The sequence below is a fragment of the Martes martes genome (genome assembly GCF_963455335.1).
Source record: "Martes martes genome assembly, chromosome: 9".
NCBI lineage: Eukaryota > Metazoa > Chordata > Mammalia > Carnivora > Mustelidae > Martes > Martes martes.
Window position 1 is genome coordinate 63,322,136 of NC_137896.1, and position 17,314 is coordinate 63,339,449.

General features: G+C 36.8%; 1 protein-coding gene across 3 annotated transcripts in view; it reads left to right on the plus strand.

The window, feature by feature from the left end:
• PREPL (prolyl endopeptidase like) overlaps positions 1-17,314 on the plus strand; it is a 52,074-nt gene that overhangs the window by 14,517 nt on the left and 20,243 nt on the right. For all 3 annotated transcript variants that reach the window (XM_080812720.1, XM_080812722.1, XM_080812721.1), the window contains 5 exons: positions 239-305; positions 886-1,092; positions 2,414-2,549; positions 14,301-14,517; positions 15,118-15,303. In XM_080812720.1, the coding sequence (XP_080668846.1) occupies positions 239-305; positions 886-1,092; positions 2,414-2,549; positions 14,301-14,517; positions 15,118-15,303 (813 nt within the window). The remainder of the gene's footprint in view (positions 1-238; positions 306-885; positions 1,093-2,413; positions 2,550-14,300; positions 14,518-15,117; positions 15,304-17,314) is intronic.

Below are 17,314 nucleotides of genomic sequence, written 5' to 3' on the forward strand. Positions count from 1 at the left end.
TGGGTGGCTCAGTCTTTTAAGCATGTGCGTTGGGCTCAGATCGTGATCTCAGGTTCCTGGGTTCAAGCCTGCTTCTCCCTCTCCCTCTGACCCTCCTCCCTGCTTGTGCTCTCATCCTTTCTCTCAAATGAATAAACAAAAAGTCTTTTAAAAAAAATTAAATGGTCAGACCATCAAATAGTTAATAAAATTGTTTAAATTAATTATTAAATAAACCTTTTTTTTTTTTTTTGGTCAGGTTAAGCATGGTGGTTTCGTTTATTATCAAGAAGGTTGCTGCTTGGTTCGTTCCAAAGATGAAGAAGGTACACCATAGTTTTTCCTTTTTTTTTCCCCTAACATACTCTGATTTTTTTGTATTTCACATTTTTTCGTAGGAAATTCAGTATTAATTTCTTGAAAGTATAGAAAATATGCATTTTTTTAAGATTATTTCTACATTTTAAAAAAATGACTAGTTAATTTCTGGGTTTGCTCAAGATACAGTTAACAGCTATACCCAAAAGCTTGAATGGAGGTGGGATCCAGTATTTTTTGAGCATCTCCTATATCCCAAGTAGTATGCTGGACCTTTTGCATAGATTATTCAATGTCATTTACATTCTGTTAACTCTCTAGTTTCTCCATGGTCTATAAATACAAGACTATATCTATCAAATAATATCACATAGGCTGATTCATAGAATAATATTGAGTAGTATAGACTAATATTAAATAAATACCAGCTTCTATGCAAATCAAGCTGCTGTCAATCCTGAAGGAAGCTGGAGTGTAAGCCTCTCATAGAAGGGGAATTCTAATTCAAGACATCGAAATACAGCTTAAAGATTTTTTTTTTTAAGTACATCTTGTGGAGTTAACACTTTCATACTTCTCTTTATGCAGCAGATAATGATAATTATGAAGTTTTATTCAATTTGGAGGAACTTAAATTAGACCAGCCCTTCATTGATTGTATCAGAGTTGCTCCTGATGAAAAATATGTAGCTGCTAAGATAAGAACTGAAGACTCCGAAGCATCTACCTGTATAGTTGTGAAGCTCAGTGATCAGCCTGTAATGGAAGCCTCTTTCCCAAATGTGTCCAGTTTTGGTAAGCCACCAAACAAAACAGTCTTCTGTGTTAAAAAGGCAACTGTAAAAGAATTGTCCACATCTTTGAAACTTTTTCTTGTCCATGTGAATGAGAAGGTGAATGCCTAATCCATTTATCCCTATGGACTCCACAGCTTCCTGTGTTTCTCTTATTTAGGAGACCTTCCTTTAATTGTCTATCCAAATTAATGTTCATGTTTTTTAAAGTATTACAGTCAGAATCCAAGCTGCACAGTGTATTTCGATAGATCAGTAGTTCTTTGCGAATATACCATTCAGATACATTTAAGATAAATTGTATCTTAATATGTTACTTAACTTTAAATTTAGGCTTTTTTTTTTTTAATTTTTTAAATTTCCCAAGGTCACTGCCAACAAATTTTGGCACGTGTTGAACTAACTTATTCATCGTTAGAAGTGATGTTTTGATTCAGAGAACGAACTTCGAATTTTATCTTTTATCATTGAGTGATACATATATTCATAGTTTATCCTCCCTTTTCATTTTCTGCCATAATTTTCCCCATTGTTTAATAACTAAATGCTTTTGCAGTGCATTGAAATTATAGTATAATTTATTCTGAGACCTACTTTGTGAGGGGATGGGCAGAGAGAGAGGGAAGGAGAATGTTAAGCAGGCTCCATGCCTAGGGTGGAACCCCATGTGAGGCTAGATCTCATGACCTGTGCTGAAATCAAGAATTGGATGTTGACCAGCTGAGCCACCCAGGCACCCTGAGACATACATTTTGTACATTTTAACCTCTCTAAAATCAAGATGCGTATTATACAATGATGTCTTACAGTCACTGTCAGCCAGGTGGCAATCATGATGTGATCGTTTGAAAACTTCCTAGACAGCTTCTGGTAAGATCAAGAAAACTCCAGCATTAAAATGTATTTGGTAGTTTGAGATATTCTGTGGATTGAGGACAGACAGAAAGTAGATAGGCCTGAGAGAATGTGATCCAGTATTTCTTTAGACTCAAAGTTAGAGATTGTAGATGTAAACATAACTTACCTCCTGTAAGCATGTGACTCTGAGATACTGAACACTTAACTCTTATTTAGAAACTTGAGAATGAGAACTACTTGAAATTGATGTAGTGATATTTTATTCTCCAGAAAGCTCTTTGACTTCTGTGTAACATAGGTTAGCTCTAGTCAAACCTGCGTTCAGTTTTACATTTCCAGGAATAACTTGTAAATATCTCTTTTTGTGGCACTCAAAATTTGAATGCACTGTGCCCTTTTTCCAACTGTAAATATATAATTCTTTTTTTTTTTTTGTAAATATATAATTCTTTATTTTCTTTCAGAATGGGTAAAGGATGAAGAAGAAGAAGATGTCCTATTCTATACTTTCCAGAGGAACCTTCGCTGTCACGATGTGTATCGAGCCACTTTTGGTGATAACAAACGCAATGAACGTTTTTACACAGAAAAGGACCCAAGGTACTAGAATAATGCAATTAAATTTTTTTTCTCCAGGGTTGTTCTCCAGTTATCTAAGTTGACATAAAATGTTGATTTCAGCTAGAACCAGGTGTAATAATAAGCTAAGATGAACATAATCATTCTTTTATTAGTAGTTTGGATTTAAAATTGGAATCTAGTTATATTCAGACTCCACAGTGAACACAAATACACCATTAAACTGCAAATACTAAGTTCCTAACATTCTCTGGGGACCGTGAAAAGGGTTGTTAATTAAATCTTTAATAGTGTTGTCATACTACCTTTTTTTTTTTTTTTAATTTAGTTGACAGAGATCACAAGTAGGCAGAGAGACAGGCAGAGAGAGAGAGAGGAGGAACCGGACTCCCCGCCCAGCCGAGAGCCCGATGTGGGGCTCTGATCCCAGGACCCCGGGATCATGTCCTGAGCTGAAGGCAGAGGTTTTAACACACTGAGCCACCTAGGTGCCCCTGTCATACTACATTTTTAAATCTTTATAAGCCATAACTAGAATACCATGGTGTCAGTTGCTCAGAATTCACTACTCATTTCAAATAAATTATCTGCCTTTTAAATTGTTTTACTTTGAGCCATGATGTCCACTGATCTTTAAATTTTGCTCTCCCCAGTATTTTGGTAATTCCTTTCTAAAGCTAATTCTCTTTACTTCCTTATAATCTAGGACTCATGCCTCATATTGCCACTTAGCAGGCTTGGAAGGAAATGACAATAAGTTTATCTGGCAAAATCCCTTGACTCTTACCCAGATATATTTTCCAAATGATTTATGAGAAGTAAATTTTCCCTAACACCAGGATCCTATCACCTTATATGTCATTTCACAGTATAGCTTGGACAATGTCTGGACAGATTTTACAAGAAAAAAAATGACATCCATGTCAGTGAAGTTGATACTCAAAACAAGAAATTAACCCATCATTTCATGCAATTTCAGAACTGATAAGGATCTTCATGAAAATCTTATATGGCCTCCAGTTTATATTGAGAATTTGAGGTCTAGAGAATTTCCGTTATTCCAGCCCATAGAACTAACATTCTTGTCTAGTAATGCTATCATTGCCCTTTTCCCCACCTTCTGATGATAATTTTTTGATGAGAAGTTATCAGAACTATTTATTCATATGACTCTACCATTTTATGTGCTGTTCATCAAGGATATCTTTTGGGGAGATGATAGTTTAAACTAGTAATTTAGTATGTTTTATCAATAACTTATGATTAGAAACCATTTGCCATCTTGTGAATGAAGCTCAAAATTAACACAGTAAGCTAGCTATACTCTTTTTTTTTTTTTTTTTAAAGATTTTATTTATTTATTTGACAGACAGAGATCACAAGTAGGCTGAGAGGCAGGCAGAGAGAGAGGAGGAAGCAGGCTCCCTGCTGAGCAGAGAGCCTGATGCGGGGCTCGATCCCAGGACCCTGAGATCATAACCTGAGCCGAAGGCAGAGGCTTTAACCCGCTGAGCCACCCAGGCGCCCCAAGCTAGCTATACTCTTAAAGAAGATACTTGTTTGGCATATATTGGTACCATCCTAATTTCTAAGATTAAGTGGAAACTATTTGGCTTGTACATGCTTTTCTGCCCAATAAAGAACCAACCATCTATGGTTAAGCCTCATTTGACATTCAGAACCCTGATCTACAACACAAACTAGTTTGTAAGTTCTTAACACTTTATAATCCCCAAATCCAGAGGGGAGGACCGAAAGGGAAGAGCAGCATACCTAATGAGAAAATGGAGTAAAGTTCTCCAAAGAGCTTCTGAAACACAGAGCTGCTTCTTTACTGTGTTTGCTTTGATCCTCAGGGTTTAGTTTTCTTTTCTCATAGTAGGGTTCACCAAAGTGTGTAATTTCCATTTACCTGCCTCTGGTGGCCCAGTTTCGGGTACCTGATTTTTAAAAAGGTATTGTCATGAATGTGCCTAAAAAGAACCCTTACAAGCCAGGTTCTTCCATCTGCTTTGTTTCCATTGTTTGAGTAAATTTGGTTGTTCAAAGGTAGCTTTCAGTTTTGATAGTAGAATGCCTCTGAAAATCATGTTCAAGGAAAATGCCTCTCCACTATTCTTAAAGATTGTTGTGTTTTAAATATATATTCTTCCATTTTCAAATATTTCCAGAGCCATTTAATTCACACATTCTAGGGAAAGCAGAATTATAAAGACTCCAAAAGGAAAGTTCTGACCAGAATTTAGAAGACCCACTTTTTAAGTCACTGAAAAACAACAACGCCCTCACCACCACTAAAAACCATCACGGGTACAAATGCTATTCATTATATGATTTACAGTTTGGTTCTATTACTGGAGGCCAGAATAAGGCTAAATAGGAAAAACCTGGGAGGGTACTGAAACTGGCCTGGTCATTGGAGACTGGGGGTCTAAACCCCAAAGATCCCAGTGAGGACAACTCAGGGTAACCTTGAATATATTAAGCTACACCAAACATTTAACATCTTAGAAATTTCAAGTAATAGGAATTTTAGAGGTAGACCTTTAGCTTCTTTTAGAAATTAGTCTTTTGAAATCTAGAGACATTAAAGATCTACATGAAATAATACAATTGATTAGAAAAAAACAGACACCTGCATCTTCTAGCACTTGATTCTGTTCTTCCTTTGTAGTAGAACCTAAATTCTTGTGTGAGAAATGGAATTAGCCTGGAATGGCCCCTTTTCCTCTATGTGGCAGATGCTTCTGGTCTTATTCTATAGACTGATCTTGGACAAGCCATTTCTTGTTCAGTTTCGTTCAGTATCCTTGGTAATGTTTTACATAGGTAATGCCTTGGACTTTGGATAATGACACTCATGTATTAATTCCAAAAGTCTTTCTGAGTTTTTGTGTTTCTACCATTCTTTCATACTTTTGAGTATACCTATCTTTTAAATATATTTATGCAAATTAAAAATCCTTGCAAATCATTTCAAACTCATCACTTACATATCCAGTAATACTGCAGAATGAGAAAATTCGAGTAGGGGAATTTGCCTCATGTAGGCATAATGGTTGCAACCAGTGTAATTAATAAAAAGACATGTTTTCTTATTAAAATTGAAGTTAATTTTGTGCCTTACAGCATGGTTCCTACATGTAAATTCATAAGACAACCTAGAACGGCTAGATTATGAGCAGAGACTTAGTCACTTTTATGTCCTTACTGATAACTAGGATACCAGGCCTGTATTATTGCCACTCATCTAGCCTATTAATTGAGTAAATGGTGCACTTTTCTTTCAAACTAAAACCCTAGTCCAGTGATGACTGTGAGTACCATTGAACCATTGAATTCTTAGTGTATAGCAGAATTTAAAGTGTGTGTTGCCTTATGGTAAGCATAGCATAACATGTAAGCTTATCAAATCACTTTGTTGTGCACCTGAAACTAATGGAACATTGTGTGTCACCTGTACTCAAAAAAAAAAAAAAAAAGTATGTGTTGCTACTAAGTCCATAAATTAAAACTAATTAAAAAATGTATTACTGTGCTAGGTGAAAAAAAGTGAGTATGTAGTATGATGTCAACTTATTTTTCATAGAGAGCATAATTATTTTCATAATCAGAGGTAAAATATATTTTAAGTTTAAAAATAAATATCAATAGAAATAAATGGGAAAATGGATTGACCTTAGTTCTTTACATTCCTTGTCTTCTCTCTTTTTGAATTGAAAGTACTTTGGTATCATTCTGTAACTTTGTTTATGCACTCATGCCTTTTTTAAAATTTACTTTTTTTTTTTTTTTAAAGCCATCCTCAACAAGTTGGAAAGGGGGCCTCAAGGATAGCGCTCCACCCTCTCCCACACCTTTTTTTTTTTTTTTTAAAGATTTTATTTATTTATTTGACAGAGATCACAAGTAAGCAGAGAGGCAGGCAGAGAGAGAGGAGGAAGCAGGCTCCGCTGAGCAGAGAGCCCGATGCGGGGCTCGATCCCAGGACCCTGGGACCATGACCTGAGCCGAAAGCAGGGGCTTTAACCCAATGAGCCACCCAGGCGCCCCTTTACATTTTTTATCTTTATTGAGATATATATAAAAAGTTTAAGGTGTGTGTGTTGATTTGATATGTTATACCTATCACAAAATGATTAACACAAGAGAGGTAGTTAATATCTCAGTCACCTCACAAATCACCACCTTTTTTATGTATGGTGGGAACATTTAAAGTCTTCCGTCTTGGCTACTTTCCAGTACATAATACTGTATTGCTAATTCTGTAGTCACCATTGCTGGACATCTGATCCCAGAGCTTATTCATCTTCTGTAACCAAAGATATTCAGGTGCCTGGGTGGCTCAGTTAAGCATCCAGCTCTTGGTTTCCACTCAGGTGGTGATCTCAGGGTTGTGAGATCAAGCGCCGCATTGGGCTCTGCACTGGGCCCTGCACCAGGCATGGAGCCTGCCTAAGATTCTCTCTCTCCCTCTCCCTTCTGGCTCACCCTCTCAAGTAAATAAATAACTGAAGGCATGTACCCTTTCTCCATTATCTCCCAATTTCACCTAGCTCTCAGTTCCTGGCCACCATTCTACTACTCTGTTTCTGTGAGTTCAGCTTTTGTAGATTCCACGTATGAGTGATGTCATAAGATACTTGTCTTTTTCTGTCTGACTTATTAGCATAATGCCCTCAAGGTCAGTCCATGTTGTTGCAAATGGCAGGATTTCCCTTTTCTCATGGCTGAATAATACTCCACAGTGTGTGTGTGTGTGTGTATTCTTTATTCATCCATTAGTGGACACTTAGGTAGTATTACTAATACTGTAATAAACTTGGGAGTGCGGATACCTCTTTGTGACCCAGACTCCATTTCCTTTGGATAGTACCCAGAAGTGGGGTTGTTGAATCATGTGGTAGTTTGGTAGTTCCTTTTTTAATTTTTTTTTTAAGATTTTATTTACTTAAGAGGGAATTTGCATGCAAGCCAGATGAGTGGCAGAGAGTGACGGGGAGACAAAGGGAGAGAAACCCAAGCAGACTCCTGCTGAGCGCAGAGCCCAACACGTGACTCAATCCCATGACCCAGAGATCATGACCTGAGACGAAACCAAGAGTCAAATGCCTCATCAACTGAGCCATCCAGGTGCCTCTCCTTATTTAATTTTTTAGGGAACCTTACTTTTTTGGTCTGTAATCGCTGTATCAGTTTCCATTCTCACCGACAGTACACAGGGGTTTCCTTTTCTCTACATCCTCACTAACATCAGTTCCCACTTGTTTTTTTTTTGATAATTCTAACGTATGTGAAGTGATACTGTGATTTTGGTTTGCACTTCCCTGATGATAAGTGATGTTGAGCATCTTTTCATGTATCCATTGGCCATTTGTATGCCTTCAGAAAAACGTCTAGTCAGGTCTCCTGCCCATTTTTAAATCAGACTTGTTTGTTTTTGTTTTGCTTTGGACTTACAGGAGTTCCTTATATATTTTGGATGTTAACCCTTTGTGAAATATATATATGGTTTGTGAATACTTTATCCCAGTCCACTGGTTGCCTTTTCACTTCTTTTCCTATGTAGAAACTTTTTAGTTTGATCTAGTCCCACTTATTTATCTGTTTGTTTATACTTCTGGTGTCATTAAAAAAAAAAAAAAAGTCATTGCCAAGGCCTCTATGTCAAGGAAATTTTTTCCAGTGTTTTCCTCTAGGAGTTTCATATATTCAGGTCTTTTTAAATTTTTTTTATTTTTTTTTAAGATTTTTATTTATTTATTTGACAGAGAGATCACAAGTAGGCAGAGAGGCAGGCAGAGAGAGAGGAAGGGAGCCTGCTTTTTCTCCTCTCTCTCTGCCTGCTTCTCTGCCTACTTGTGGTCTCTGTCATATAAATAAATAAATCTTTAAAAAAATAAAATAAAGTCTTTAATCTGTTTCAAGTTAATTTTTGTGAGTAGTGTTAAGGTAGAGTTCCAGTTTTATTAACACAGCAATTTCAGTAGCATGTGATTATCCAGTTTTCCAACACAATTTATTGAAGAGATTTTCTGTTCCCTTTTGAGTATTCTTGGCTCCCTTATCCAGTATTAGTTGAGCATATATTCAAGGGTTTGTTTCTGTGCCCTCAGTTCTGTTCCAGTAGGTCCAAGTGTCTATATTTTTTAAACATTTATCTAACTATTTATTTGATGGAGAGCATGAGTGCTGGGGAGGGGTGGAAAGTGAGAAGAGAGAGAACCTCAGGCAGACTCCCACCAAGCACAGAGCCTGACATAGGACTCAGTCTCTTGACCTTGAGATCATGACCTGAGCTGAAACCAAGAGGCAAATGCTCAACCAACTGAGCCACCCAGGAACCCCCTAGTGTGTTTTTATGTCAGTACAATATTGTTCTGATTATTATAACTTTGTAATATAGTTTGAAATCAGAGAGTGTGATGCCTTTTACTACTTTCTCAGGGTTGTTTTGGCTGTTCGGGATCTTTTGTGGTTCTATACAAATGTTGGGATTATTTTTTCTATTTCTGTAAAATATGCCTTTGGGACTTTAATAGGAATTGCATTCAGTGTATAGATGGCTTTGGGTAGTTTAGACATTTTAGTGATACTCATTCTTCCAAATCATGAATATGGCATATCTTTCTATTTGTGTCTTCTTTATTTTCTTTCACCAAAGTCTAAAATTTTCAATATATAGATCGTTTCTCTTCTTGGTTAAATTTATTACTGGGGCGCCTGGGTGGCTTAGTGAGTTAAAGCCTCTGCCTTTGGCTCAGGTCATGATCCCAGGGTCCTGGGATCGAGCCCCACATCAGGCTCTCTGCTCAGCAGGGAACCTGCTTCTTCCTCTCTCTCTGCCCTCCTCTCTGCCTACTTGTGATCTCTGTCTGTCAAATAAATAAAATCTTTAAATTTATTACTAAGTATTTGTTTTTGATGCTATTTTAAATGATGTTGGTTTGTGTGTTTCTTTTTCAGATATTTCATTATTAGTGTATCAAAACACTGATAATGTTTTTTTCTAGATGTTGGTTTTACACCCTGAACTAAATTTGTTTATTCATGCTACAGTGGAATCTTTAAAGTTTTCTATATATAAAATCATATCACCCGCAGAAAATGTCTGATTTGGATGCTTTTTATTTCCTTTTCTTGCTTGATTATTCTGGCTAAAATTTCCAGTATTTGTGTTCATGAGAAGTAGTGAGAGTGGTCATCCTTGTGTTGTTTTAGATCTTAGAAGAGAACTTTTCAGCTTTTCATCATTGAATATGATGTTAGCTGTGGACTTGTCGCATATGGGCTTTATAATGTTGAGTAAAATTCGTTCCATATCCAGTTGTTGAGAGAATTTGTATCGTGAATGGATTTTGAATTTTGTCAAATTGCTTTCTCTGTGTTTATTGAGATCATGTGATTTTTATCTTTCATTCCATTAATGTATCACATTCATTGATTTGCATATGTTGAACCATTTTCATATCCCACAGATTAATTTTTAGCATGCATGATGAATAATCTTTTCAAAGTCCTATTGAATTAGATTTGAGCTTAGCCAGAAGGCCAAGAAGCAATTGAATTAGGTTTGCTAGCATTTTGTTGAGTATTTTTTTATCTATATTCACCAAGGATATCGGATAGTTTTCTTGTAGTGTCCTTATCTGGCTTTTGAATCGCATAATACTGGCCTGAGAAAATGAGTTTGGGAGTGTTTCCTTCTCTTCAATTTTTTTGGAAGAATTTGAGAAGGATTGGTGCTAATTCTTTAAATGTTTGGTAGATTTCACCAGTGTCTTTATTGGTCTGTTCAGATTTTCTATTTGTTCATGAGTTAGTCTTTGTAGGTTGTACATTTTTAGGAATTTATTCATTTTTTTCTAGGTTTATTTAATTTGTTGGCATATAATTGTTCATGGTAGTCTTATACTCCTTTGTATTTCTATAGTATCAGTTGTAATGTGTCCTTTTTTCTTTCTGATTTTGTGTACTGTAGCTAAAAGTTTTTTGGTTTTATCTTTTCAAAAAGCAGTTCTTAGTGCTGTTGATCTTTTCTATTGTTTTTCCAGTCTCTTTACTTCTGCTCTGATCTTTGTTGCATTTCCTTTCTTCCACTAACGTTGGCTTATTTTTTCTTTTTCTAATTTCTTGAGGCATAATATTAGTTGGTTAATTTGAGATATTTTTTCCTTTTTTTTTTTTTTGTTTTTTTTTTTTGTTGTTGTTGTTGTTGTTTGTTTAAGTAGGCACCACACTCAAGGTAGGGCTTGAACTCAATACCCTGAGATTCAAGATGTGCATACTCTTAGCAACTAAGCCAGCCAGGCATGCCTATGTGAAATATTTATTTATTTATAGATTTATTTCTGTATTTGAGAGAGAGAGAGTCTGGTGGGGAGGGGCAAAGGAAGAGAAGAACTTAAGCAGACTCTATGCTGAGCATGGAGCCCATTGCGGGGCTCAGTCCCATGAGCCTGAGATCTCAACCTGAGCCAAAACCAAAAGTCAGAGGCTTAACCCACTGCACCACTCAGGCACCCCAAGATGTTTCTTAATGTAGGTGTTTATCACAGTGAACTTCTCTCTCATAAGTACTTTTGCTGTATCCCATAAGTTTTGGTATATTGTATTTCTATTTTCATTTGTTTGAAGATATTTTTTATTTGCTTTTATTTCTTTGCCCCTGAATGGGTATTATTTTTTAATACTGTGGGAAATACTATTTGGAGAAAAATAATTTTCATCAGGGGCACCTGGGTGGCTCAGTCAGTTGAGTGTCTCACTCTTGATTTCGGCTCAGGTCATGATCTCAAGGTTGTGAGATCAAGCCCCACATCAGGTTCCATGCTGGGTGTGGTGCCTGCTTAAGATTCTATCTCTGCCCCGCCCCCCTTTAAAGAATTTTTATCACTTCTTCTATCAGCATACGTTCCTAAAAGATTTAAAGAATCCAATGATAAAATAAAACTTAGTAAAAAAAAAAAAAAAAAAACCTAGATGACAATATAAGTACCGTACTCAGCTTGACTGAAATAGTCCCAAAGCATAAAATCAATAGAAGAAATTACAAAGGGTGTGACATTATTCTTGACTACCTAAAATATTAAACTTTCAAGTCAGAAACCATTATAACCTAATAAAATCCAGGTGACAAAATGGAAAAAAGTATTTTCAGCAAAAGGACAAATAAATATCCTTAATTTATGAAGAGATGTTTATAGACTAATAATGTAAACTATATCCCAAGTTTAAAATGGACAAAGACACATCACAGAAATAAAATTGACAAATGTGGTAATGTCCAGTGCAGTAGGAATTTTACTAAAATATTAGCCATGCTTATCTCTGTAGTGAGATCCAGGGTTATCATCCTTCTTTGTATTTCTCCATATTTTTATTATGGATTACTTTTTATAATAAGGAAATATGTAAACATAACATTTAAATCCATCCAGTAGGTCAGTGTGAATTAATATAAGGCTCTTGGGATATTGTTTGATTATATATATATCAAGAGTCATTAAAAATTACTGTGTATCATTAAATTACTATTTCCTTAAGCATCTGCCTTCGGCTCAGGTCATGATCTCAGGGTCCTGGGATCGAGGCCCCCATCGGTCTCCCTGCTAAGCAGGAAGCCTGTTCCTCCCTCTCCCACTCCCCCGCTTGTGTTCCCTCTCTCACTGTTGCTGTCAAATAAATAAAATATTTTAAATAAATTAGTATTTCCATTCTTAAGAATTTGTCTTAGGGAAATAACTGTTCAGGTCAGGGAGGAAGAACTGTCTTCATGAATATATTTTCTGTTAGATTCTTTATTACAGTGAAACATTGAAATCCAGAGGTGGTGGTTTTGTTTTGTTTTTAATTTTATTTATTTATTTGACAATCAGAGATCACAAGTAGGCAGAGAGGCAGGCGGAGAGAGGGGGTGAAGCAGGCTCCCCACTGAGCAGAGAGCCCGATGCGGGGCTCGATCCCAGGACCCTGGGATCATGACCTGAGCCGAAGACAGAGGCTTAACCCACTGAGCCACCCAGGCGCCCCTGAAATCCAGAGTTTTAAAAATTATGACAGTGCAACCTGATAGAATATTAGGTAGCAAAAAGAATATTAGGTAGCCATTGAAAATAACCATCATAAAGACTGCGCTTATGGACACCTGGATGGCTCAGTCATTGAGGGTCCTGGGATCAAGCCCTGCATAGGGCTCCTTGCTCGGCAGGAAGCCTGCTTCTCCCTCTCCCACTCCCCCTGCTTGTGTTCCCTCTCTCTGTGTCTCTTTCTGTCAAATAAATAAAAACCTTTTAAAAAAAGGGGGGGAGATAAAGACCAATTAATTTGGAGGGAGATACAGATACTGTGAAGTCACAAATGCAGAATACAGAATTGCATCTATATTTCACTTACATCAGTTTAAAGACATGCATGAGTAAAATAAATCATGGAGAGGAAAATATAGCATAGCATAAGGAATATACTCAATAATATTGTAATAATGTACGGTAACATGAGGCGCCTGGGTGGCTCAGTGGGTTAAGCCTCTGCCTTTGGCTCAGGTCATGATCTCAGGGTCCTGGGATCGAGCCCCACATCTCTGCTCAGCGGGGAACCTGCTTCCCTCTCTCTCACTGCTTACTTGTGATCTCTCTCTCTGTCAAATAAATAAATAAAATCTTTTTAAAAAAATAAAAAAAATAATTACGGTAACAAATGGTAACCAGATGTTATGAACATTGAGTAATGTATAGAGTTGTCTAATCACTATATTGTATACCTGAAGTTAAAGAACATTATGTATCAACTGTACTTCAATACTTAAAAATTTTTTTTAATTTAAAAACAGAAATGCAGGGACACCTGGGTGGCTCAGTCGTTAAGCCACTGCCTTCGGCTCAGGTTATGGTTCCAGGATCCTGGAATCGAGTCCCGCATTGGGCTCCTTGCTCAGCAGGGAGCCTGCTTCTCTCTCTCTGTCTCTGCCTGCCACTCTGCCTGCTTGTGTGCACTTGTGCACTCTCTCTCTCTCTCTCTCACAAATAAATAAAAACAAATGCATGAAATATAAATAAACTTGGGAAGGAAAAATAGAAAAAAGTAGAAGTTACATAATTTTTTAAATGTGCTGAGATTGCAGGGGTTCTTCTTCCTATTTCCATTTTTGTTATTTCTGTTTTGTTTGTTTTGTTTTAAAAACTGGGAGGGGCAAAAAGCCAACATGCCTACAGAAGAAGAACAAAGTAAACTCTGCCTCTCTCCTTCCCTACAATTACATATCTCCTCTAGGAAGTTTATTTCCTCTTCCCAGCAAGAAGTCCTATAAACTATTAATGTGATTAAGTGAGAGTTAGATGATGTCTGTAGTTTATGTTAAAATGCATTCAGAAAAAGATGGATTGATAGATGCACAGATAATATGATTAAGGAAATACAGCAAACTTTTGGTAATAATTGAATTTCAGTGGTGGATATATGGGTATTCACTGGACATTTTCAACTTTTCTGTAGGTCTGAAAAATGTTCATAATAAAATGTTAAGAGAAAAAATGATTTTAAATACCTTTGTGGGAGAAATGAGAAAAATAATAGTTTTCTAAATTTACAAGCAGTATTCACTAAGGAGTTTTTATTTCCTATTTGCATTATAAATCAACATATGTACAGAAGGTAGTTGTATATCACCTTTAAGGTAGCTAAGGATTTACTGGATTTTCTGGTAATGTGAAATTTACTGGATTTTTTTTCTCTCTCTGTCCCCCTCTCTCTCTCTCTCTCATGCACATGCAGCTATTTTGTTTTCCTTTATCTCACAAAGGACAGTCGTTTCCTCACCATAAATATCATGAACAAGACTACTTCTGAAGTATGGTTGATAGATGGCCTAAGCCCTTGGGACCCACCAGTACTTATCCAGAAGCGAATACATGGAGTCCTTTACTACGTTGAGCACAGAGATGATGAATTATACATTCTCACTAATGTTGGTGAGCCTACAGAGTTCAAGGTAATCCTGGATTCTCCGTGTACCCATTTGAGCTGTTAAAAATTGTCACACTTCCATCAACAACATTCGTGCTCCAAGAGTTAACTGTTTTGTAGGCTTTTGGTAACGTGTAGAAATTGATGCTACCTTCTTATTCATAACCAATCCTATTTCTCTTCCATGAGAGATAATGCCTCTCCCTATTGTAATGGTGCCTTAAAAGGTTAGTAAATGAAACATACTTTATCCTGATCTTATCAGTTATCAAAGCCAAACTTAATGATTTGAAAGAACAAACTTTTGTAAGCTCTGATTTTATAATTTAGCAATTTGGATTGATTTCAGCTAGGCAGTTCTTCTGGTCCCAGTTAGCCATTTCTCAGATGCCTTCATTGAAACATTCATTGGTTTGCTGTGAGGTAAGCACTAGGCCATGCTGTCTCACCGCATGGCAGGCTAGCCTGGACTCATTCACATGATGATGGTCACACTGCAGCCCTGTTGCACAGCTCATTTCTTTGGCTCTTCATAAAACAGTGAACATTAGTATGGTCTAGGTTTCTGGGTGCTAGAGTCATCATGTTTTGTTACCTAGATCTCTTCTGACTTTGTTCTACACAGCTCATGAGAACAGCCGCTGATACCCCTGCTATTATGAACTGGGATTTATTTTTCACAATGAAGAGAAATACCAAAGTTGTAGACTTGGACATGTTTAAGGATCACTGTGTTCTATTCCTGAAGCACAGCAATCTACTTTACGTTAATGTCATTGGTCTCGCTGATGATTCAGTTCGGTCTCTAAAGGTATGTTTAACTTTCAAAAGACAGTACTGTCCACCAAAATCCATAGAGTTTAGTTTACCAGAACATCAAATTTTGAATACGAGAAATGTGCTTTTTCATGAAAGAAATTTAATTTAAAATGAAACATAGCATACTGGGTTTTTTCATATTTAGGAGGTGTATTTAGAATTATTTAGAGGACCTTGCTTTTATTATTTTTGAGGACCTTGCTTTTAATAAAGTTTTACTTAAAATACTGTCTAACAGCATGAACTTCAGAAGTAAAGCTCAGTGTCATATTTCTCTTTCTACATATCTCTATATATCATGCATCTCTACAACTTTAGGTTGGCTAATAGCTTGGGCCAACTTGCCAGCTAGTGCCTAACCAACCACTGCTTGCTGCTTCCATTCCACAATCCCCTGTAGGGACAGTAGCTGTGCCTGCTGTGTTTCCGCCATTATGTCTGCACCATCTTCTTTTTGCCAGTTTTCTTACCTGTCAGGGTTTGTGGGGGGAGGGAGTGGCGTTTGTCTCCCCAGCAGCACAGCTGTGATAGTATGACTGACTTGCTGGTATTGCCTGTGGCTGCCAGGAAAGACGGTCTGCCTCCACAAGTGAACTTGTTAAAATTGGTGAGTGCCAACCTCATTGCCCAGTGCTAAAGCAGCATTAACATGTAGGTCAGATAACAGGTGATGAAGGGAAGGGGAAAGGCTTCCATCTCACTTGACAGGGAAAAAGTTGTTAAGCCATTTGACCACTTACACCTCCCTAATTGCAGTATTGTCAGTCTCTTAAAATGCAATTCCAGTAAATTCACTGAATGTTTATTGAACTTCTGTACACCAAGATTAGGTATATTATGGGTTTATATAAGTGGTATCAAATATATAAAATATGCTATGGGGATCTGAGAGGCAGAGAGGACCCAGGAAAGCTTTTGTAGGGGAAGTAGATTTTGAGATAAACCAAAGAGGATAGGTTGAATTCTGACGGAGAGAGAGCGAAATGATATTCTAGGATGAGAAAGTCCATCAAATAAAGCTCTAAGCTGGAGAAGTTAGAAGATGTTCCGAAAACTGCTAATAATTTATTGAAGCAGAATAAATGTATGTAGAATGAAGCTGTAATTTGACATTCTTTTACTTCCAAAATGAGAAACTTATGCATAAGGTACGAGTAGAGGAACATTTGAAGTTTTGGGGCATAGAAGTGAGTTGAGAAGTCAGGTTATACTTCATGAAGTTGTCTGGTGGCCATTTTAGACTCCTCCAAAGCAAGCAGAGATAAGGCACAGGGAAATTAGCTTCAAGGTTGTTATGATGGTATACGTAAGAAATACCGAGTTCCCAAAAACAACCAAAATTTTCAAGCTAAAATCAAATTATCAAATATAACCTCTTGTATTTTAGAGGACTGTGTAGGTGTCCTTAAAATAAAAATAGTGATTTAAAGTTAGTGATTTTCCTACTGCCTTCATCTACTGGATTCAAAGTTTCTTTTTACTTGCTAATTGACACCAAAACCATACCTCTTCAATTGGGAAACCGGGAGAACATCTATTCTTATTATAGTCTATATGAATAGGGATGAGAGAGAATGTATAGTTTCTAGCAGTGCTTTTCTTACAGCAAAATTATATGTCAAGGCAATTGGGAATGTGAGAGTTTACTATGACAAAATTTGACTTCTCACTAAATATGACCTTTACATTTTTTATAAGTATTCCTAGTTTAAAGATATGCCTCAGTTACTGTGGTTTTAGCTGCCATTACAACAAACATCATGTCTTTTTTTATTTTGTTTTTTACATTTTTATTTTAATCACCTGGTGCTCATCAGGATGCTGTGCACTCCTTAATCCCCATCACCTGTTTCACCCACCGCTCCCACCCACCTGCCTTCTGGTAACTGCCAATACTCTATATTAAGAGTCTCTTTCTTGCTTTGTCTCTTTTTTTTTTTCTCCCTGTGCTCCTTTTCTGTCTTCAATTCCACATATGAGGGAAATCATATGGTATTTGTTTT